This window comes from Chanos chanos, chromosome 15 (genome assembly GCF_902362185.1).
Source record: "Chanos chanos chromosome 15, fChaCha1.1, whole genome shotgun sequence".
Classification (NCBI taxonomy): domain Eukaryota; kingdom Metazoa; phylum Chordata; class Actinopteri; order Gonorynchiformes; family Chanidae; genus Chanos; species Chanos chanos.
Window position 1 is genome coordinate 8,701,757 of NC_044509.1, and position 24,844 is coordinate 8,726,600.

Below are 24,844 nucleotides of genomic sequence, written 5' to 3' on the forward strand. Positions count from 1 at the left end.
TTGTGACATAAGAGACAGAAGAATTTCAGAGAGCATCCTCAAAACAGTGTATTGTCTAGAACTAGTGAAAATATCATTAAGATATTATATATGGGTTAAAAAAGAAAAGGCAATTAATGCAATTCAAATCTGTCATATACGTGCTTATACAGTGCAGCATATTTCTTTCCTTTCTCTCACGTCATTTTGTCCTCCTGTCTAGAATAAATATGATAAATAATGCAAGGTAATGAGAATGGAAGCTTTTAGGGAGGAGAGCTATTTTCCGCAGAGCTTTTAGTAGTTTTAAAAGTGGCTGTGGTGTGGTATGTGCATTTCAAGAACAAAACACATGTGAGTCCTGCAGTTCTGATGAGTAGTCCCAACTGTAAATGAAATTGGGACTTTCTGGATTTACTAGTTTACTAGTTGATTAGAATTTTGAGTGTGAAAATAGACTTTTAGCCTTTAACCTGTCAATTTTCTTTTTTTTCTTTTTTTTTGTGTTTTGTGTGTTTTGCAGATAGAGATGTTGCCTCTTCGAGGCCTCATGGATTTCTCTTGGGGATTGGTTGTGATGTGGGCCCTGTTACTGGAATCATTTAGTGGTGCTCTGGGTGGCATCCTTTACCGTTTACCAGAAGAACAGCCACCAAGCACACTTATTGGAAGCCTGGCAGCTGACCAGGGCCTGCCAGACTCTGGACACTTGTACAAGCTGGAGGTCGGTGCTCCCTATCTACGAGTGGATGGGAAGACGGGAGACATCTTCACGACTGAAATTCCCATTGATAGAGAGACCTTGAAGGACTGCCGTAATCAAGGAAAGCCATGCTTCCTGGAGTTTGAGGTGTCTGTCACAGACCTGATTCAGAATCAGAGCCCTCGACTGATTGAGGGGCGTATCGAGATTCTGGACATCAATGACAACACTCCGCAGTTTCCCTCTCCCGTCCTCACCCTTTCTGTCCCTGAAAATACTCACATGGGTGCACTTTTCTCAATCCCACTTGCCACAGACAAAGACACTCAGAGGAATGGAGTAGCTGACTACGCCCTAACTGCCGGACCAGAGGCTGTGACGCTCTTTGGTCTGCAGGTGGCCGAAGACAGGGGTGAGAAATTGCCTCAGCTCATTGTATTGGGAAACCTGGACCGTGAGTTGAAGGACTCCTATGACCTCACCATCAAAGCTGTGGATGGAGGAAACCCACCACGGTACAGCAGTGCCTTGCTTAGAGTCGTGATTGCTGATGCCAATGACAATGCACCTAAATTTGAAAAATCCTCATATGAAGCAGAGGTCTCTGAGAACAGCCCTGTTGGCCACTCTGTACTGCAGGTAACACAAAACAACAAAAATTTACACATGATGGCAATTAGTCTTTAGATCTTTGGTTTGGCAAGATAGCAAGCTTATTGCATCATCTGGGAGTGTGAAGCATTTAATGAGCTTTGCTGCCTCAACTCCCCAACTATCTAGTTTTCACTTTGATGCACAATATCAGCGATCAACGCTTGGGTCTTCGAGTTCGCCTCAATTAATGGCTAAAAAAAGTCAATATTTGATAAACACATGATCATTGAAAGTGTTTTCAGTCTTTAATAGATAACAGATTCTGTAGCTTGATTAATGGTACAGACAGAGAGATGATTCATTCTCAGCAAAAGAAATCCATTAATGCATTGTATCTATCAAAGTGCAATTTAATGTCATTTGCAAAGATCATTATGTTAAACAAATCACTTCCATTTTGTAGAAGGATCCATGTTTGCTCATTGTATTTGGTATTCCTTAAGACGATTTTGCCGTGCCTTTATTTGTTGGGATTAGGATTCTGAAACATTCTCCTAGGATATTGATTGTTCTTGCTGTAATTGTTTGAAGTTAGTCTTTGTGAGTTATGAATAATTTACTGTAGCTGTGAATTTGCTATTGAATAACATTATAAATGGATTCAAACTGCCTACTTCACAGTTTGGTGAAAGAACAGTCTATTTAGAATTACTCTATATGTTTTTGTTTGGTTTTTTTGTATATATATATATATATATATATATATATATATATATATTTTTTTTTTTTTTTTGCACTCTGTTGGGTTGTATTTTCAAAAGACTATTTGAAATGTGTTTCTCATGCTGGGTGGTATCCAATACATGTAATTTTCAACGGTTTGTGTATTTTTTTTCTTTTTTTATTAGACTTTTTCAAGTAAATACTGCAAGGGAATCAATGTATCGTATCTAGAGAAATTCTAACAAGAATTGTACTCTCATATGTGTTTGCAGGTTAAAGCAAATGACTCTGACTTGGGCCCCAATGGAGAGATTGAGTACACTTTTCATCAGGCAGTAGACCCTGTGCCAAAGCTGCTGCGGATTGACCGTTCCACTGGTATCATATATGTTAAAGGCCCTTTGGATCGTGAGGAGGTCAATAGCTTGAAGTTTTATGTGGATGCGCGAGACAAAGGACCTACACCCAAAAGTTCCAAGACCTACGTTTCCATTGAAGTGACTGACCAGAATGACAATGCACCAGCTGTGGAGATCCGTGGCATAGGTCTGGTTACCCACAATGATGGTGTGGCAAACATCTCAGAGGACATGCCAGTGGGCACAGCCGTGGCACTGGTGCAGGTGTCAGACAAAGATGAAGGAGAGAACGCTGTAGTGACTTGTGTTGTAGCAGGTGATGTTCCATTTCAGCTACGGCCAGCGAGTGATTCCTCTGTTGACAACAAGAGAAAATACTTCCTGCAGACCACTACACCTTTAGATTATGAGCGCGTCAGGGACTATCGAGTGGAGATAGTTGCAGTCGACTCAGGGAACCCCGCGCTGTCCAGTACTAACTCCCTGAAGGTACAGGTGACAGACACAAATGATAACTCCCCAGTCTTTTCCCCCGCCTTATTTGAAGTGGAGTTTGCCGAGGAGAACCAGCCAGGAGAGAAGGTCCTTGATGTAATTGCTTCAGATGCTGACAGTGGGTCTAATGCCGAGCTTGTCTACAGCATTGTTGCAGACTCGACAACTAGGGGTCTCTTCGAGATTGACCCTAGCTCAGGGGAGGTACGTGCCCGGAGCCCACTAGACAGGGAGCACAAGGAACGATATGAGTTTCGTGTCACTGCAGCTGACAAGGGAGTTCCTAGCCATATAGGAACAGCCACAGTTGTAGTCAAGGTCCTTGATCGTAATGATAATGACCCAAAGTTCATGTTGAGTGGCTATAGTTTCTCAGTCCTGGAGAACATGCCTCCTTTAAGCCCTGTTGGCATGGTGACTGTGCTGGACATGGACAAGGGTGAAAATGCCAGAGTGCAACTTTCTGTGGAACCAGATGGGGGAAAGTTTGTGGTGCAAAATGGCACAGGAACCATCTTGTCCAGTATCTCTTTTGACCGGGAAAAAGAGAGCAGTTACACCTTCCGCCTGAAAGCAGTGGATGGTGGAGATCCTCCAAGGTCTTCCTATGTGGGTGTAACCATCAATGTTCTTGATGAGAATGACAATGCGCCTGTTGTTACAAAGCCCTCCAACTCATCTTTCAGACGTTTGTCTCCCTTAGCTGCTCCAGATAGTGTTGTGGAAGTTGTGGAGGCAGAGGATATGGACTCAGGGTCTAATGCAGAACTGGTTTATAGTATTGCTGGTGGTAACCCGCATGAGCTCTTTTACATTTCACCCTCTGATGGCGAAATCACTCTAGCTAAGGAGCTAACCCGAAAACACGGTGGCCTGCATCGCCTGGTGGTGAGGGTGAGTGACAGGGGTAAACCTGCACGACATGCCACTGCCCTGGTGCACATCTATGTCAATGAGACAATTGCGAATGTCAGCCTTGTGGAGGCACTTGTGGGACACAGTTTGTACACTCCACTGGACACAGACATCGCTGGCGACCCTGACTATGGCTTAGCTGCCCAGAGAAGCAACATACTATATGGTAGCTTGGCAGGGGTTGCAGGAGTCGTTACAGTTATTTTAGTGGTAGTGTTTATCAGACACCGTCTTCAGAGGGAAACCAAAAGTGGTTATCAGGCTGGCAAGAAGGAAACCAAGGACTTATATGCCCCTAAGCAAGGACAGAAGAGCACCAAGGGTAAAAAGGGGAGGAAAGGAAAACCTGCCAAGTCCCCTAAACCTCTTGGAGAAGAAGAGGAGGTCAGTCTGCAGAAGAGTCTGAAGTTCAACCTTGACACAGTCAATGACAGTCCCAGAATCCACCTACCGCTCACATATCCCCCAGGCAGCCCTGATCTGGGTAGACATTATCGCTCCAACTCTCCCCTGCCCTCTATCCAACTACAGGCCCAGTCTCCATCTGCCTCCCAGAAGCACCAGGCAGTTCAAGAGCTCCCTGCCACCAACACCTTTGTGGGAACAGGCGGAGATGACAACTCTACCGGCTCTGACCAGTACTCGGATTACAGCTACAAGACCAATCCTTCAAAGTACAACACTAAACAGGTAAAAGACTGCATGGACATGGTTACAGTTGGTTTATTTATTTGTGAAAACGGTACAGATTTACCCTTGTGAATGACAGTTCTTTGCAGCACTGTAAAAGATCACTAAAATGGGACATTTTCCAATTGGCTTGTTGTTTTATGTAGCCTGTATTGTAGCAACACAGTTTTACTCTGCTATATGACTGGGTTATATGTCTTTACAAGATGAATTACAAGGCACGTAGGGAAGATTTTTAAGGTTATGAGAAAGTGAATAGTAGCATCAGAAGCTGCAACAGCTGAGTATAGACAGATGCATCTTGAATATTTGCTCAAAATAAACCAACCTCAAAAGGAATATATCCGCGTTTTTTTTTTTTTTTGTTTGTTTGTTTGTTTTTGTTTTCTGTTCTGACGACCTTGATAAGTTTACTGCACAGTTAGTCTCTTAAGAAGATGTGGCTTCAGACTGACTGTCCTGTTAAAAAGAGAAGCTGGATAAAATGAGCTCATTTTGGAGAAGGAAAATATTTTGGTTTATTCATGTCACATGTGAATCTAAGTACGTATTAGAAAAGTTTCATTTTCTCAGTTCATTTGCTTTTGTGTCCTTTCTTCCAGAGGTTAAGTAGTGTGCAAAATGTGCATATCTCCTGATGTTAACACTGTCCCTGTTGGTTCATTAATCTGGCTGGTATACAGAGAGATGGCGGAGTCTTCTATCTGACCTCTTGCCACACAACAGGTCCATTTCCCTTTTTTCTGACACTCACCTCTCTTTTCATTGAATTAATTTAAATGTTAAGCTGACCCATCCAATTAATTGGACGTGGCAGCAATATTCAAGTAGATAAAGTGGTAATCCAGTGCACTTGCAAGTTTGCATCTCTTTAGGCCTTGGAGAAGGGAATGAGTATCAGGTCCTGCCCTCTTTCAAAAATAATTGTTTTAGAGATTGTTTAGGAGGTCCATTGTATGCGCATGAGACAGTGTGAAGACATGTAGACTCAGTCTCAGTCAGTACCAGTCGATTGTTTGGTAATGCCAGCAGATGTCGAATGACAGTTGGGGCGACTGGAGGCCCTCTGGACTCTGTGACTGCAGAGAACAGCCACCCACAGCAGCATGATCACAATGATGGACAGCATATGGCATGAAAGTGACAATAGACTGCAGCTACTGTGACTAGACTGTGCACGCACGCGAGTACGTTTGTGTGTGTGTGTGTGTGTGTGTGTGTGTGTGCGCGCGCGCATGTGTTCAAACGTTCGTCTGTCTGTGTGAAAGCACAGGGTTATGTGTGTGTGTGTGTGTGTGTGTGTGTGTGTGTGTGTGTGTGTGTGTGTGTGTGTTTGTTTGCGTATGTGTGTGTGTGCGCGCAACAGTACTGCATATAGGCTTATTTGTATCTTTAGTGGTTTAAATCTGTAATTCAACTGTTTGAAATTTGTGGTAGGTGATTGACAAGCTGATGAAAACAAGGACAGATGTTAATTCATATGACATATCTCAGCAGATGTGAACTCATGCGAAGTATCCTTAGCCACATCAGGCTGAACAGATTGACCAAAATAAATAATAAAGTCTGTACCAAGCAGGGTAACAGATGTGAAGAGAGGAGCATGCTGGAGTAAATGACAGCGAACTCAACAATGTCTCATTGTACGTAGCTATGGGCTCCGGTGTACCTGACTGCAATGAGGGTTGAGACTTCCTAAGGTTTCTGTGCTAATAAGTGTAAACCTTGTTTTCTGTTTTAGTGGGAGTGAGAATTGAGACTCAAGGCATGGTTTACTGCTTCCTCTGTCTGTCCTTTAGAAAGTCATTAAAGGGAGTTTGTTTGTCAGTACGGTCTGATCCAAAGGTGTGAGGTAAATTCACAGTAGACTGACATAGTCTGGTTCCAAGAGGAGAGCTTTGTTTAAAGGTGTGATGTTTCTCTCTCTCTCTCTCTCTCTCTCTCTCTCTCTCTCTCTCTCTCTCTCACTCTTTCTCTCTCTCTATCCCCCCTCACTCAGCCTGTCTCTCTCTCTCTCTCTCTCTCTCTCTCCTCCTACCCTGTCTGTCTCTCTGTGTCTTGCTCTCTTGTTCCCTTGCTCCCTCCTTCCGTGTGTGAGGATTTGTTTGTCTAGCTGTTTGTGTGACTGAGGGAGGGTTTTCCCCATACACTTTCCCTTTAACCTCTAAATGTGTCAGATGATGTGTCTGTTGCTGAGGGGACCACTCGCTCACAGTGAGACCAGGGCTGATAATTAGCTTGGTCATGGCAAAGATCTAACACTTTTTTTTCACGCTGCATTTTAATGATGTGTCTCTCCTCCTCAGGAGAAGTATAGTGGGGAAACATTAGCACACGGAACAAGATCAAGGGAGAGACCTTCCCAGTTATTTTTTAGTGGGCGTGATGAGAGCTTGTGAAGCTGTAAATCTGTACTTAAATTAAATCCACACAATTAAAATGCCTTATTAGACAGAGATAGCACAGTTTTGAGCCCCTATCCCTCCATCCCAATCCCCCCTCCCTCAAATCTCACCGTAGCTTCAGCATCAGCTGGAACTCGTGGATTCAGAAGCAGAAATGTGAGAGAGGATTTCTGGGCAGACTTTAATTAGAGGAACACATTGCTTAACCTGCTTCACCCAGTTTGAACTTCAGGAGCCTATGTCTCAGGAGATTATCCTTCTACCTCGGTGTCAGCTGACTCTGACAGTACCAGAGGTTGGTCTCAGAGGCAAGACAAGTGAAGACAGCTCAGGACTCTCCCCTGAGATCTGCAAACTCATCCTCTTGCCTGAAAAATAACCCGGCTTCAAGCCTCTCTGTATCTTTCTCTTTCCGTTGTTTTATCTCTATATCTATCTTTCATTCCTCTTTTTCTTTTTTTTTTGTCTGTAGCAAGCAGAGTCATGAGATAAGAAGATTCTGCACCAAAGGCTCTGCATTTCTGTCAAGTGTTCCTCTCTCTTTTTCACTTTCTCTTGAGTAAATTATGCCCTCCTATATGGCGAGTTGAATGGAATCATGAATCAGTCACTGAAGAGAAGAAAGAAGCTCGAGGCATAAGATATACTGTACCTTTAGTGCCCCCTAAAACTTTCTCTCACTTTACTCAGTTCTTCTTCCACTCACATATTCACTCTCAAACACAAACCGCAGCTCTCCCGAAAATCACCTATTATGCCTTTATCAGAATCCACTGTTTTTATCATCAATTTTTCCCCCAGCTCCTCCTGGCTCATATCTGTGCCAACAGACTGCAGCCACAAACCCATTGCCCACCTCATCACATCCACCCACTGAGAATATTCTCCATTTTATTTTCAGACCGCTCCTCATTAGCGCACAATACCAGCAGCCGAGGGGGCTCTCAGTGGAGCAATCCTCCATCCAGGTGTGCAGGCCTTGAAGGTAGCACATGCCAAGAAGACAACTGCAGCACTAGCAGGAATTTTAAAAGATCAAGACCCCCTCCCCGTTGCCCTAAAGGAATGTTAGGGAGCAATTATCAACAAATACTTTGCTATAATATGCTACGGAGAGATTTCTCACTCTGGGGCAAATTAGTCCACAGTTAGAGATATACTAATACACCTAAAGCTACAGCAGCGCCCCACTGGTATGATCTTGTCAACATGTTGAAGGCAAGACACACAACAGGGAGGGAAAATGACTTTAATATGCAATGTTGTTTGTAGTCTCTGGACAGTTACCAGGGGAACTGACTCTCTCTCTCTGGTCTCTGCGGGCATTTATGGATTGAATGGTCTTGCCTGACACTTCACAATTGATTGGCTTGGACAAGTTCTCAGGGGATTTACTGCTTTGGACAGACATATCCCAAATGAGTGTTCTTGACCAGAGCATTACGGGGGGATAAGATAGTATAGCCTGTGAAGGCATGGAGTGATTATTTCTTTGTTATGTCAAACATTTGTAAGTTCAAATGCGTCGAAAGATACATTTGCCCAGAATCGTTTAATATGAATAAAAACACGCTTTGACATCCATCCCTGTCAGCATGTGCTTATCAGTTCTTTTGCCAGAATGTTATGTTAGACACCACGACCACAAGATATTGCCACCATTTTGGATTGGCACTCGAAATAAATGAGGACAGGATTCCTTTTTAAACTAGGCTAATCGATTTTCTGTGATCTTGACAAGCACACTGGGACTTCGCTGGCAGAACTGGCACAAAGGAATTGGATCAGTTCCCCTGAAAGAATGAGCCTGTGCTGAAACTTTGGGTCGAATGGTTAAAACGGTCCGTTTTGAAATCCTTGTGCGACGCATGCCTCTGCACCAGTTCCTCTGTGCGAGGTTGAGATTTCCATCTAACATCTGCCTGATAACCTGTTAAAAGGGATTTTAGCCATGGCCCAAGAGATGCTTCAAGGGGCAGTACCAGTTTGCAGACTAAGGACCATCGTATGTTGTCATGGTAATAGACACAGAATTGCACAGCAGCATTAGCAGCACCAGCACACAGATGTGTGAATGTGTGAGTAATGATGATGTTGCTGTTGATGAGAATGACAATAATGACAATGATTATGATGATTATCAACCGTTCACTGTCAGATTTATTTCTCCCAATTATTTTATATATTTATTTATTTTTCACTCTTGGAGAACATTGTGTGTACAGTGCAGCAGTGTAGATCCCTTTGAATTTACTTTTTCTCTCTCTCTCTTGGTGCATACTATATATATATATATATATATATATATATATATATATATATATATATATTGTTCTGAGCTTAAAACACCATATCTCTCCTTTAATCAAATTACTTTCTTGCTTGAGGATAGAACTGAAGAATCATCACAGATTTATGGAAGCTTACACGGTGACATTTTCTTTCACCACCTATCTGTGCTGATGAAAGCCAGGCGTTTCATTTGCAATGTTCCCTTCTCATTTCTCTGTTGGCAGAAACTCATTCTGCGAACTGCCCATGGTCAGATCCACACTTTTATGTAAAAATAAAAATGAGAAGCTCCTTTAGGTAAAGCTGTGTGGAGGCTCAGCTCCCCTGATGGCATTGCCTTTAGCTCAGATATTTTATCAGCACATATCCCAGCCTCCTTACCTTCTGCCAGGCAGATTAGTGCTTTTATCAATAAGCAGCTTAGCGCCAAAGCGTCCCTCAATAATGTGCCACGGTATTTTCTCTCCTGCCGCTTCAACTAGTAGATGCGTCTCTCTCTCTCTCTCTCTCTCTCTCTCTCTCTCTCTCTCTCTCTCTCTCTCTCTCTTTCTCTCTCTCTCTCTCTCTCTCTCTCTCTCTCTCTCACCCTCCTCACTGTTTTTTTTTTTTTTTTTTTTTTTTTTTTTTGCAACTCCCACTGTGTAAGTACGACTGTTATTCTGTATCCAAAGGCCAATAAGGCCAATAGGATTCTGAGGTCTCTGTGATAAAGCACCCCATTCTCTCAGTGTGATGAAAAATCTACTTCGCATGATGTAATTGCCTCATTGTGAGCCTTGTTCTTATATTATCCGACATGTTTATCACTTCGTCGTGTCTCCATGGTGAAGTGAGCAGTGGGTCTCGGATATCTCTGTGCCTTCTCATTTGAAAATGCTGTTGTTATTAAAAATGAAAATATAATACATAAACAGTGTCCTTCAGCAGGACGCATGCCCTCACCCTGATTTACTTTCATACCTGAAAATGACAAGAAAATATGACAGACAATAGTCCCCTGATTCACTGTGTCTGACTGAAGATAGTCTGTTGTCAAGTAGAGAGGGAAATCCATCTAAAGACAGGCTTGTCTATCCTTTACAATACACTCAGATAGGGACATGCACATGGAAATCTATTGAATCCCTGGAGTGATGTAGCTTAGGATTGCCTTGTCTGCCTTTCATGTCTGAAGAGAGATTTTAACGGCAGGTCGGTTTAGAAATATAGAGAGGTACCCTGAGAGATCCATAGAACAAAGACCTCCTCAGACATTTCCACCCCCATTTGAGCACCACAAAGCTGCACACAATCCATTATGCTCCATTAGGCGAGTATAAAATCGCACAGACACCTTTAAGGCTGCGTGCTATGGCTGGCATGCTGTTATATAAAATTTGAAGAAAAAAAAAAAGAATGTGTCTCTTTGTAATGTCGTGTCTATGTACCTCAGTTCGAGACAGGGAAAATGTTATGGGTATATTTTCTTTTCATTTAAACTGAAATAGAAATAACGTATTACATTTTATTGGATCGGCGTAATGTAAATTGACAAGATAAAATAATGTCAGTAAATACTGACTCCCTTAATAGTACGTCCATGGTTCTCTTTTTCACATGTATGAATTAATCAGTTTACCTCATCCTTCCTGATTCTGCTCTCTCTCTCTCTCTCTCTCACACACACACACACACACACACACTAAGTTATATCCTTCATATCAGATCAGATCCTCGTCATAAGAGGCCCGTCCTCCAGTCTGTTTATACTGTCCAGACTGAGAGCTTAGATGTCAGTTGTAGACTCCACCATTGTCCCTCTAAGACAAGTCCCTGCCAGTGTCAGTTCTCCTCAGCTGTTTTAGTTGGACAGCCCCAGTATGCAGCTGCATTGGGTTACTGGCTGAATGTTAATTACAATTGAAAAGTTTGACCCACATCTTGAACGGCAGTTGTGGTTTAAGGCGGATATCTGAGGCTCCAAAAGATCCATGACTCTCGTCGGCTCGAAAACATTAATTTTCTTGTGCATCACTTGGGATAATAATCCACTTATCCAAAGTCCTAAAAAAAAAAGAAAAAAAGGAAAAACAAAAAAACAAAACAAAAAAACAAAAATAACATACACTCACAGGCTCTCACACACACACACACAAAAAAACCCTCCACTGTTGAAATATGCCATTGCATAATTCCCTCTCCCCGGCCGCCCGTGCTGGCTGACATGAGAAATGATCATTATTTCTCTCTCTGTGTTCACCCCACTGGGGACAGAGGATATTAGAATATTTCATGAATATTGAACCATTTTTGGCTCTTGGGTTGTCGAAAGAAGATGCTCACTGCTGTTTTATGTTGGCTTCAAGATAGAACAAGACTTAATTGCGTAAGTCTTTAAAAATAGGTTATGAAGGAGACGGCTCTGACAATGTGAATTGTTCTAAAGTGTCTCCTTATATTAGAATCAGATGTAGGAGTGCTGAACCAAAACACATTTGAAGACGAAAGGCAAAAAAAAAATACTTTGAATGAATGCAGACAATCCTAGGCACCCATATGCCCTGTATGACAGGATATCAGTAGAGTAGTTTCATAGATTTCAGTGGTGCATTGAATGCTGCAACAGTGCACCGTGACATATTGTGTGCCAAATTCCATAGGGTGTGATGTGCATTGGTATATTTTGTGGCTTCATATTTGTCTGTGTGTGTGTGTGTGTGTGTGTGTGTGTGTGTGTGTGTGTGTGTGTGTGTATGTGTGTGGTACATATGTCTATTTATACGGATGATATTTGCCTCATCATTGATTCCGGAAGCTTTCCTCCATGTAAAAATGATCCCTGGTCTCGAATGACATGCCTGAATTTGATCCATATCCAATACTTTCCACCATGTTGGAATCCCTTGTCTGGGGAGGTAAAAAAGAAACAAAAAAAAAACGGTTTGCTGTTAAAGGGGGAGAGAGCAAAAATAACCTGGGAAGTTCTCTGGAGCATTCAGTCTTTTATTTTCCCCGGAAGAAATTCTCGAGCGAGTGGACTAAGACACATTTACGGATGATTATTTCCATGACAGTCTCGCACCCTTATCTCTGTATTTAAAACATGTTTAAACACAAAAGGCAAAGAACAGAAAGTGAACGTGAATGCTGGTCGAAGTGATAGTGATAATTATCTGTCCAAAAGCACTTGTCTGGATGATGAAATCCAATTAAAGTGGTTTAAAACAACCAAGAAAATTGGATAAATAGTAGGACAAGCGATGAGGAGATAGCATTTTGCAAGTGAAGACTGAGATGTAGTAATTTGCTCAGCTGTCTCTGCTACTCTCTGATAGGCATGTTTTGTTTGAGATTTTCCTGGCCTCTCACAGTGAAGAGGACTCCAATATTGGAGTGGCCTGCTCTTCTGTGAGCTCAGTGAGTAAAAATTCACCACAGGCAGACAACAAAGGCTGGCATCTGACACCGGAAAGATTATGAAAATATTCCGGCACGTGGTGTTTATGATTATATATTAGAAAATTATAAATATAGAGAAACAATTTGCGATAATAACATATCTTTATAATTATGTATAGGAGTGTTATCTGAGTGGCTTGCAGAGCACCTGACATGCCAGACTGTTTACTCATTATGCATTATGCAGTTGGATGCACAGAAGAATTCAGGTTAATTATCTGGTTGAAGGATACACAGTGTTGTCCCCAGCTGGGAGTTGAACCTGCGGGTCACCTGTCTACTTCCCACTATGACCTGCTTTGTGAATTAGAGAGAGAAAGAGAGAGAAGACAGGGAAAAGAGAGCGTTTACTGCTTGAGGTATGTTCTGCCATTCATTACATGCTGCTGCCCAGGGTGGACACAGAACCAATAAATGAGTTTGTCCAATTCTGCCTGCGATGCATTCAGGAGTGCTACATCAGCGTCCACCCCCCCACCCCCCCGCACACAAGCCACATCCCGTCTGCTGATGGGAGGGAGTGCCAATGCAGAATGACTCCCGCCTCGCCTGTGTTGTGCACTACTGACCTACCTCAACATACATTCAATGCAAGGCAAGCAAGCAACACGCACAGTTTGCAGTGCACAGCATAAGCGATTATGTTTCTCGGTATGTTTCTTGATATCGTAAATGCATTTCTCTCGTTTTTTAAGCAATCAACTCAAGTAATGTTGATTAAAAAAAAAAAAAAAAAAGATTAGATATACATTTGATTAGATTAGATTAGATTAAAAATAGCTGGGTCTTACTTCGGTACTGCTGTAGAAAATGGTGACATGTTATCTTTCTGGGAAGACATGCTTTATCACAGTGGCAGCAGTAGTTTAGATTTTGGGGGGAGATAGAGAACTATGTGCCTGCCGAGCTCAGTGACTCAGGGGCCTTCTCTTCTTCGGTTCTGCTGGGGCATTGTGGGGCATGGCCGGTCCTCGCAGTTATGAAGGAGACGCAAACTGATCTGACAGTGACAAATGAACCATCCTCGCTTTGTTCCAAGTGCTAGCCCCATCTCTTTCTTTTCTCTCTCCCCCCCCCCCCCCTTTTCGTCCCCTCCCTCCCCTCATTCCCCTCCCTCCCCTCATTCTCGCTCTCACTCTCTCATTCTTTCTGTTCATATTCTCTTTGTCAAGTCTTTATGCATTTCCGGCCTGACTACTTTCTTTAGCGTGCTGTATCTGTGACGGGAAACCCTCGGGCAGAGTCTTGAGCCATGTGTGACATCAATGGTAGACATTAAATTCAAAAATGAAATTCTTTTCGTTTTTTTTTTTTTTTTTTTAATGCTCAACATCACAGATACAAAGCAAAATGCTGTATCTATCTGCATTGGATGTGTTGCCTCAAGGAATATAAAAAAGTTCTATTATCTTTCAATGAAATGGTCACGGCCCAGTAACAGTGTGACAAGGGGAAATGTCTGTTTGTGAGGGTCGAGGAGAGGAAGGGTGTGTGTGTGTACATCTGTGATTACTAGTAAGGTTTAATGATCACTCTGTTCATATAATAGACTTTCTTTGCTTGAGTGTTGAAATGAGATGGAGGCAGAGAAGATAATTAATTGCTTGACTACCTCTGCTCTTGTTTTCTCCTTTTTTTTATTCTCTCTGCGTTCTGTCTTTTTTTTTTTCTGAGTCTTGCACTACAGACTGATAAAAAGAAAGGAGCAAGACCACCAAGACATTATGTGTCGACCCTGCATCTCAGACTGTCCTCTCTTGCAGTTTCTATGCCAATGCTAATGCTGTGCAGTTCTTGGCTAAATCCTTTTCACTGTCAGGCAGGGAAACCACAGGTACTAAGCAACTTAATGCAGTAGAGGGAAGAACTCCAGGGACAACATATGGCCATACAAACACATCACCACCCAGCGGAAAATGCCACTTGATGAAGAAAGCTTTGTTGAAACCATATTTTGTAAAGGAGAAAAAAACTACACAAAAATCACTAATGCTAGGAAAAATGATTGCTGTAATTCAGAACACAGTAACAAAGTATTGGTGATGTCATGACACCAAAATTTTCATTGCGATACCAATACGGTGAGTCATGAATTTCGGTACTCAATACGTATCGATCTGCGATGGACTGGCAACCTGTCTGCCGATCTGTCTGTCTGCCCCCTCCCAAGTCCCCCCCCCCCCCCCCACACACACACACACACACACACACACACACAAAAAAGGACATACTGTCAAGTGTCATTGTTGTACTTTATTTCTTACCTGGGTAATGTTTTCAGACAAAACACAACGTTTTAGAGCCAAAAACAGATTAAAACAATAGTGTTCAAGATAAAATGTCAATAATCTGTCATTTTTAAAGAGCAGCACAATCTAGCATTACAATCTGTGATATATAATCCATAATCAACAGCTATAAAATGATGCATGTACACGTTAATTCATTTTTGTTGTGGTTATAGGGGGCGCTGCGATGTCTTGCTTGGCAGCTTTCGGCATATGCGCGATCAAAGACTTTCCGCAGTTAGCTAACCGTTTCTCAGACACTTGTCATTTGGTTATGACATCATGGACACTACTTAAAACTTCACACAAATGTGTATATGTTTTTTTTTAATGTATGTATGAATACCTATAGTACTACTGAGACTTTTCAATCGCTCCGTATTTCTTTCATGGGCATAACAGATTGCGATGTTTAACCCGACAGATTTATGGCTAGATTTGACATGTTGCCTCCTTTTGTGAGACACGCTTTTACAACAGCGCTTTCACAGTGGGGCCGCTGCGTCTAGAGGCTCGCCTCTCTCGTCCGCCGTAAAGCCGAAATATTTCCATATTTCACTACGGCACCCATCTTTGTCAATGAGTGTGGGCTTTGCTGGTGGTGCTGCTGCTGCTGCTGCTGTCTTTTCAAGTCTTGGCTCCGATCAAAATAAGAAATGCATCCACTCTCTCTCTACCAGTGCTCTCAACTCACCTCATGTTTGCTGAAGCTTATATTACTGACTCTGTCAGGGTCGTTTCCCCACACATCACACTCTTTTGCAGTGTCATTGTTGTCAGCATTGTGCTTAAAGAGACACGTCCCAATTCAGAAAGATCAAATAGTCTTTCACACATCAAATTATATTTCAAAAAAAGCTTGTGAAGCTTGTATGCCAAGCTTGTGAGGCTTGTATGCTGTTCTCAGAATACCTTCATCCGTGTACTTTTCAGGGCCGTTTTACCATGCGATAATATAGAATACATCAAGTAATTCAAGAGTTCCTAAGTATACTGAAGAAAACTTTTTTGATGAATAGATCAAGCAAAGCATATCTAGAAGATGTTTTCAATGACTTTTAATTGTGTAGCAGAAAGTCTGCATAAAAGTGTGTATAACTGTTCCTGAATTTCAGTCAAAGGCTTTTTTTTGAGATATTATATAAGTTCAGTGAGTCTTGAGCAGACAAAAGCCATGCTGAACATTTCTGAGGCTACGATTATATGCAGTAAGATAGAACCAACTACATGTTCTGTGTTTAGAGGATGTGCACCTTTTCAGAGGTCAGTACATTCAATGAACATCGCATTCAATGGAGAGAGAAAAAGCCCATGGTGAGAACACGTGTGAAATCGTAATATGCGCCAAGATTGAGTATTACCTTTGGCTATTACTGATGATTTTATCCTTTTTTACTTTAAAATCACAGTATCATTTTACTGTGATTTTAAATGAAAGTGTCCTCAAATTATAGTCTTGGAAGTATATTTTTGCATTTGTTGTGTGTCTTCTCTCCATTTAACAATTAAATGAGCTTAGGTCATCTAATTGATTTCCTTGAATTAGCTGGTTACTGTTGTAGAAACATCTCACCGTCAACTGAAATGTAATATCTTGTCTCTGTGTTTGGATTTTACAAGTATCTTACTGCCGAGATTGCTTTTGCGAGCTATCCAGCCAGGCTTTAATTATAATTGTTCTAATTGACAAGATTTTCTGTTGTGTGAGGTTAAAAGATGTTCAGCTTGCGTGATTAAAAAAAAAAAAAAAAAAGCTATATTCAGTGTGGTCGCTTTAACCACAATATCATTATGATTTAATTCAACATAAAGTCCATTTGGCAACAGAAGTTCAGGAAAGGAAAACATCATAATCAGCTATCTTGTATCAAGATTTTCTGTTTAAGTGTTACAAACAAGATAAATAAAGATAAAAAAAAAAAAACAAGGTAAATAAACCACCACTGATCATTTTCAACACATCTTGCCAAAAACAGAAAGTCTCCTTTGGATTTTTCTTTGGAATTATTTAGAATTTTACAGGTACTTCTTATTTTTTCATCCTTCTTAGTGATTTGCAATCTTTTTATCATCAGTTTAGATTTATATTCAGTGAATACCTGTTTAGAAATTCAAGTTTTGTCTCTCTCTGCTCCCTTATGGATTAATGTCAGTGTAAACAATGCACGCTGAATTTGAGTTCTGAACCGTAGCTTCGTGGGTTTTGTGCACACAACAAAAAAGATTTGCAGAAACTGCAGGAATTCGCCCAGGGACGGATTGCCTCTGATTAGCAGCCATATGAAATGTCAACTGGGATTTGACAAGTATTATGTGAAGCAGGCAATCCCTGTTGGAGATTTCTCCTGAGCCGAAACATATTGTCTGCTATTGTTCATTCGAGAGAGATGTGCCCTTCTGGGTGACCCATGTCATTGTGTGATAAAGCTAATTATTAGCTACAGAGCTGATGGACAAGCTTTGTCTGTGTTTATCTACAAGCCTGTTCATGCTGTTTTTTTTTTTTTTTTTTTCCTGCTAGTGGGGAGAAAAGTGTGACGCATTGACAGAATAGAATTTCGTCCTACTTGTCTGTATTGATAGACTCTATCTTACAGCACCATGGTTCAAGTGCGTCGGATTGTTTTTGTCCCCCGTTTCGGCATTCTCATTGTCACAGCGCAGCCAGGGTGGGAAGGGTGTGGGGGAGGGGGCCCAAACCCATCTGTATGTTGGACTTCTGGTGCGTCGTCATGACGGCACAGCTGGCATAGGGGTTTTGGTCTCCTCCAAACCGTTCCTGTTTTTTCACATCGCCATGGCAGCACAGCTGGGCTCCAGTTGAAAATGAACCCCTCTTGTCCTGTGTTCCACAATTGCCACAGTAGCACAGCTGGGGTTCAGAGTTGCCTGCTCTGGTCCTTCTCTGTTGTCTTCTGTGGTAGCACAGCTGGAGTGGTGTATCGGCGCACGCTAGTTTGACCGACTAGCTTCGCCAGAGTAGCACAGCTTGAGCTGTAGCTCGAGTCTTTAGGCACTTGCCCCGATTTTCGCTGCGACTCAAAACCAACAAACAAACAAACAGAGCATATAAAATCAGCTCAAACTTTCCAACATAATCTTTTCCTCACATCAAAGATGTGCTCTTGGTGTAATCAGTAACTTTTTTTTTTCCCTTAACATATATATATATATATATATATATATATATATATATATATGTATATCTTCACAGAGTTTTTGATAAGGGCAGTTGGTATTTTGCACAACTTCAATGTTATCCTCAGATTAACTGTTCCTAAGCAGTGCTTTCCCACCATTTGGAAGACTTCAAATCTCAAAGCTTTCTTACCCGCTGTTTGAACTTGACCCATAATGTTACTAACTTCCCTTTCCTCTGTACAGTTTCAATGGATTTTGGTAGTTTAAGGACTGGGAAACGTCCCCACACACACTGAACTTCTCTGTGAATTTGTTTGAGCCTGTATATTTGCCGGAGGATTCTCTCTGTATTTAATGTGGCTTGTTTGTATTTGAGGGTGGATTTGTGTTAAGTTTGATATGGGCAGTATATTGAGGAAGCTGTGTGCATTTCACAAACAAAGTGAATTTGATGAAGACTGTTCATCTACATTAAGACTGGTCTTTTGGAGAGTCCCACATTTGCATGCACTTAAGCACGCTAGTGTTTTTATGGTCATCAGAGTTTTGTAATCATGTGTCTCTAAATTAGCCTCCCTATGCATTTGAAGGAACTTGTGTGTGTGTGTGTGTGTGTGTGTGTGTGTGGGGGTATTTTTTTTTTTTTTTGATCTTAGCTCTGCAGGCACTTTTCAAAGCCACTCTATTTGATCACGGATCCCTGTGTCTCTTGTAAAGCCTGTGTCTTTAGTCATGGCTCTGTGTGCATTTGATAAGGCCTTTGCATTTGATTTAGACTTGCCCTGTTTGATAAGGCCTATATATTTGATCAGGGCTCTGTGTTTTGGTGGATGTTGCCTGTGTTGCTGATTAGCAGTGTGCGTGCCATGCTTGATGAAGCCTGTATGAAGCCTCATTTATAGCTTTTTATGCATTTGTCCGTTATAGCTCACTGTGCATTTATGTTTTAGGCTTTGGGCATGTTTATGTCTGTGCGTCTATGCGCGGTTCTGTCTTAGGCCTCGCAGTTGGCCATGGCCACTGACTCAGAAACAATTACCTATGGGGGACCTTGATGACTTGAAAATAATTCAATTAATTCTCCTTGATTTCACCAGTAATAATGCTTGCCTCACAGTTGTGCTCTCTATGGCTGCTTGAAAAGAGTGAGCGAAATCCATAAATAGCTTGGATTACAAAAAGAAAAAAAAAGAAGGGGGGAAAAGAAAAAAAAAGAAAAAAAAAAAGATTGCCTTTCAATGCACAATCAGCTATGAGTGAAAAATAACTTTTGAATCTACTGCAGAAAGAGTAAGAAGTTTCACACACAGAATACAGCAATATTCTGACCTGACCAATGGGTGTGGTGAGACAGGCTGCAGTTTGAGCTGTGAGTAAAGTGGTAAGAGACACAGACAGACAGAGAGAGAGAGAGAGAGAGAGAGAGAGAGTGACAAAGCTTTTGTAAAAGATAGGGTCAGATCTCAAATGCAGGGTAGGGGTCATATAGTAGAAGGGGAGGGGGTTAGAATGAAAGGGGATAAGTCATGCTGAGAAAAGATACAGGGGTGCCTCCAGGGCCATTGAGACGGTGGAGGTTGCTAGGAGACAGGAGGATGAGAGAAGATGTGCTTAGAGCATTCAGAGAGATTGTGCCAATTTGAAGACAGTCAGCGCTGGTTCTAGGGAATGCAGGCCGTATCTGTTGCAAAGGTATCGCTCTAAATGAGCAGGGGAGATAAGGTAAAGGAAAAGAGTGTACACAGGCACTGCTGTGTCGGGGGGAAGCCGTGTGTGCGAGCCGGGATCTGTTGCCACTTCCCTAACATAAAGGCATTGAACCTGACATCGAGGAACACACAGCATAGTGTCAAAAGGAGAGAAGCATTACACGTAGCCCAAGCAGCCCTGTGTATGCATAATTTAGAGGGAAGATGTATCAGTAATTGGCAGGGTTTAAACATCTTGAGCTGAGGTAATTGAACAGTCTCCCCACTAATGGAAGCGTGTCGGACATGAGCTTCTACCCAGCAGACAGTGAGTGACAGGCACACTTACTGCTGAGCTGAGCTGAGAGAGAGAGGGCGAGAGAGAGAAAGAGAGACAGAGAGTGAGAGTGAGAGACAGAGAGAGGGAGAAAGAGAGAGAGAGAGAGAGAGAGAGGCTTTACTCTGAGAGGCATTTCAGATGAAGACGTCAGGTTGAGAAGGAAAAGGTTGAGCTGGTGTACAGGGCTGTCGAGCTGGTTGGACCTATTCTCCCTAGCAGCAGCACTCATCCAAATTGTCATGCTGTTAAAAGGCTCCTGAGCGGACAGAGCTGTTGCGCGTTGCCCTCTATCCCTCCTCCAATAGTGCAAAGTATGGGAAAGACAGTTTTACAGTTTGTGAGTGACAGGGTCCTTTGTGTTTTCAGCACCGGTAAGGCTGGAAAAAACAAAAAAAAAAAAAAAAAAAAAGAAGAAAAAAAAACAAAAAAAACCCACTTTGCTTCACGCAGTACCAGTGATATGGCCCACTGATTAAACAGTGCCAGCTCAGTTGGGGTTGTTGTCTCAAAAAGAATAGTTTAGGCAAACAGAGTCATAGAGTGGGGACCTGGCAGGCAGAGTGAATTCAGTGGAGGGAGAGTAATTTCCAGAGCCAAGTGAAGTCTCGCTCTTACAGTTCGGGCCGTGTGATAATGCGGACAGAGGCAGTCCACTCCACTCCATTCATGAATCACCAAGGCTCAGAGGCACACAGGAGGAAAACCACCAGCTCTCATAAATAAAGCAAGAAGGCACCGGTGTGTGCCACTGAGTCACAAGGCATCGCTCCATCTCCGTTATGTAACGACTTCAAAAAAAAAAAAAAAAAAAAAAAATCTGCAAACCCGCCGCAGAGGCCAGTGCTGCTGATGGGTTGGAGCGAAACTCAGTGTCCTCACCCTTAACCTAACATCAGGAATACTGACTTGATTCTTCACAACATTACAAGAGAGTAAGTATATGCTTCGAGTGTGAAAATGGAGTCTTTCGTCCCCTTTATTTATTTCTTTATTTATTCATTTTCAATGGTCATCCGAACGTCTTGGCCTTGTGTATCGACCAGGGGGTGTTTGGGATGGTTATCTGGACCAGAAGGAGTGTTTTTATCTGTATTGGATTTCTCACTGTTGTCTCTTGGGGGATACTCTAGACACTCACATCAAAATGCCACTAAAATGCCAGCAGCAAAATGGAGGCATTATTCACTGAGTCGCCTACGTTCACACCATGGCTGAAAAGCAATGGCAGGCTTCCTCAAGTACTCCTTCATTATCTCACCTGCAAATGCCACCCTTATCCTTGGATCAGACACCACCAAAAAAAAAATAAATTAAAATGTATTGTAGTATAGAAAAGTCTTCTTTTTTTCTCCTTTTATCAGTTCTGCAACCTTTCTCAGGATTGTCATTTAAACAATGAAGCTACCAGGGGCTGGATATAGATAGCGAATGGAAAATAGTACACTCTATATTTGATGAACTGGATCAAAGCACAGCTACTTCCACTGCCACCAATGGTGTCTGTATCTCTCTCTTTCTCTCTCTATCTCTCTCTCTCTCTCTCTCTCTCTCTCTCTCTCTCACCTCTTCCTTTCTCTCTTTTTTTATCTCTCTTCTCTTTCTGTTTAAATTCGATATATTATTTATTTTTTATCTTGACAAGTTAATGTGGAGTTCTTTGATATGAACTCTGGCGGTGCACAAGAGGCTGTGTCTTTTCATATGTTTGTCTTATGTGTTTGTGGTGAGCTGTAGCACTAGGTGGGTGTCAACGTCTCTGTTGATGAAAGACGCTCTGAAAATGTCACACTGTTTTTTTTTTTGTTTTTTTTTTCCCAGGTAAGTATGACGAAGTGATGTGTTTGACATAGATCAGAGAGACTAGCAAAAAAAAAAAACAACAGACAAAAATTAAATAAGTTAGTCATTTGGAAGCCTCCACAGTACCTGCATTGGTGGCTATTTTCAGTACAATGTCTATGTTGACAAGTAAGTAGAAAAAACAAAACAAAAAACAAACAAACAAACAAACAAAAAAAAACCTATGACACATAGATACACAGTTGTGACCACACATACGTAATCTCACACACACACGCGTGCTCACACACACATGCACACGCTCAAAACACCTTGAGTCAGCTGAGTGGATTCCAAATAGGTCCGCAGAGATTCACTCGGTTCTCTTACCATCCCCATAAAGATACAGTGGCAGGCCAAATGACTGGAGAGATTTATGGAGAACTCAGGCAGCCGTAGTTCAGCTAAATTGGTCTGCGTTGTTCTGTGGTGCTCAAAAATGTTCTTGTTATTAAGAGTGAGTGTAGCACACATGCAAGGCAAGCTCCATTAATCTGCAGTTAAGAAGTCTTCCGTTGAACCTATTCACATTGAGAAGACATCAGATCACTACATACTGTATGTGCTGATGGATACAGTAAAGAAAAAAAAAAATTCTGTTTGTGTCCATTTTCAGACACAAAGGAAATATTTTTTCTTTCTTTCTTCTTTTTTATATATTTATTTCCGGCTGCACTTCTGTCAACAGACGCAAAGATCTTGCCGGTAAAGACACTTTCTGTGTATTTGCCATCAAAGGCTTTTTCGAGCACGTAACATTTTGACCCTTTCCTCACACCTAAACAGACAGATCCAAGGCCGATGTAATTCTCCTAGGATACCCTTCAAACACGGGAAATCCATCGGCTAAGTGTCATTTCATTGAGGCTGTGGAAGTGGTGGTTTAAGCTAATGAAATGTCCCCAGCGTAGAGGCAAAAAAAAAAGGAAAAAAAAAAAAAAAAAAAGACATGATGAGATAGTCACCGCGCCTCTATCCTTACAGCCAAACAGTCTATTTCACGGATTACCTGCTCACTCAGAAAATGATCAGGTAATTGAAGATAACACCACTTCAGCCTCCAGATAGTACCGTGTCAATGTTAATATCAAGTTGGCATAATAATTGGGTCTTAGATTGTCAAGGCACATTTAGGACTTCATAGATTCAGAGTATTCTTCTCTAACGCATAACAGGAAGCACAGGCAGATGGAGAACAAGGTGAATAGCTCTTTTATTCCTGCATTTGAAGTGGAAAATAGCTAATAGACACTGATGATTTGTGAAAAGTGTGAGTTGAGGCTAGATTATTTTTCCTGTGAGGTTTAGATGCATCAAAGTAGGTCCTGTCTGCGAGTTTTTTTTTTTGGTTTTTTTTTTGGTTAACTTAATTCACACAACTGCAGTGCTCATACAAAGGCCTGTTTTAAAATCTAATAATGCACATCAATAGCGTGATTACCGCAGTGAAAAATGAAAGGGGAAAGAATGTATTGTATAGAAAAGCGAAATTGTCAGGATCTGTGTATACCAGTGTTAATTAGATGCCATTTTATTCAACTGATGAACTAATTAATGTCCTTTTTTGATGGAGGATTCTAATGGACCACCTGGTCATTTCATTTATGAGCTGCTGGTCTTTGTATATCTAAGTGCTAATAAACCAAGTACAGAAAATGTCCTCATTCAAATAAGCCTCACAATTAAACAAAGAGAGAGAAAAAAAAAGTCATGCATATGCATAATTTTTCACATGTCTAAATTGGGAAAAATTGGCCTCCTTGTTTTGTTTAGTAAATGGATGTGCTATGCATGTGATATTACTCTTTGAAATAGTTAATAAGGGTTTCTAGAAAAGTTGGATCGTTGTCCTGAAATGGTAATGCTAGATTGACCGTTACCTCAGTTTTACTGACTTTTCCCACCGCTGTTTACCGCTGACAAGTTATAGTAAGGATTGCTTTCAAACATGACATTACACAAGCTTACAAAAGCGTAGGTAATATAGAAGTGAATGTACTCTGGCAGCATGTTCTGTAACCACCCAAACAGACTTCACAAGGAATAGAAGGAGCTAGAGGAGCTGAAGGGGGGGGGTGGGGGGGGGGGGGGGGGGGGGGGGGGGCAGGCAGTGAGGAATCATAGTCTGTCAGAAGCGTGTCTGTCTGAGCTCTTCCAATCCGGGTAGCTAATGCTGTTTGATGTATTAACCATGAGAGTGGGGGTTGAGTGTGTTAGTGTGTGAGCGTGTGTGTGCGTGTGTGTGTGTGTGTGTGTGTGCGCGTGTGTGTGTGCGTGCGTGCGTGCGTGCGTGTGTGTGTGAGTGAGAGCGTGAGTGAGAGTGTGCTTGTATGTATGCATATGTGTGTATGTGTGTGTTACAGAGAGTTAGAGAAAGATAGAGCGAGAGAGAGAGAGAGAGAGAGAGAGAGAGAGAGAGAGACGGAATGTGTGTGTCTGTGTGTGTGTGTGTGTGTGTGTGAGTGTGTGTGTGAGTGTGTGAAGTGGGATTAGATTTAGTGTTATGTATGTGATAGAGGGGAGGGGAATTCAAGCTGTTTGATGTATTAATCATGCATTTGTGTGATTGAGAGGCCTTGTGTTAAACTGTTTTGGCACTGAATGCATCTTCAATCAATGTCTCATGCTGGTGTCTTTGAATAAACAATTAGCATTATCTGTTGAAATCTAAGTGGAAATCATTTGTATGTGAAGCGGGTATAATGAGACAGGTGTACATATGTGCATGTATATGTGTAGGTGTAGGTGTGCCTCACCATCTCCCACACACATATATAGATATAGATATTTAAGTTGGTTTGCCGTTTTGAGAAAATGTAAGTAATTTCAGGCTTAGAAATGAACACAAAAAGCAGATGCTTTTGACAGCATGTTGTTTTAAGAGAATTCAAAGGATGAAACATCTCAACTTTTGTGTGCTGATTACATATATATATATATATATATATATATATA

At 41.7% G+C, this 24,844-nt stretch overlaps 1 protein-coding gene across 1 annotated transcript in view; it reads left to right on the forward strand.

Annotated features, from left to right (window-relative positions):
* Positions 1-529: 529 nt before the first annotated feature.
* Positions 530-24,844, forward strand: part of pcdh1a (protocadherin 1a) — a 43,799-nt gene continuing 19,484 nt past the window's right edge. The window contains exons 1-2 of the mRNA XM_030792968.1: positions 530-1,321; positions 2,272-4,458. Coding sequence (XP_030648828.1) covers positions 530-1,321; positions 2,272-4,458 — 2,979 coding nt within the window. The remainder of the gene's footprint in view (positions 1,322-2,271; positions 4,459-24,844) is intronic.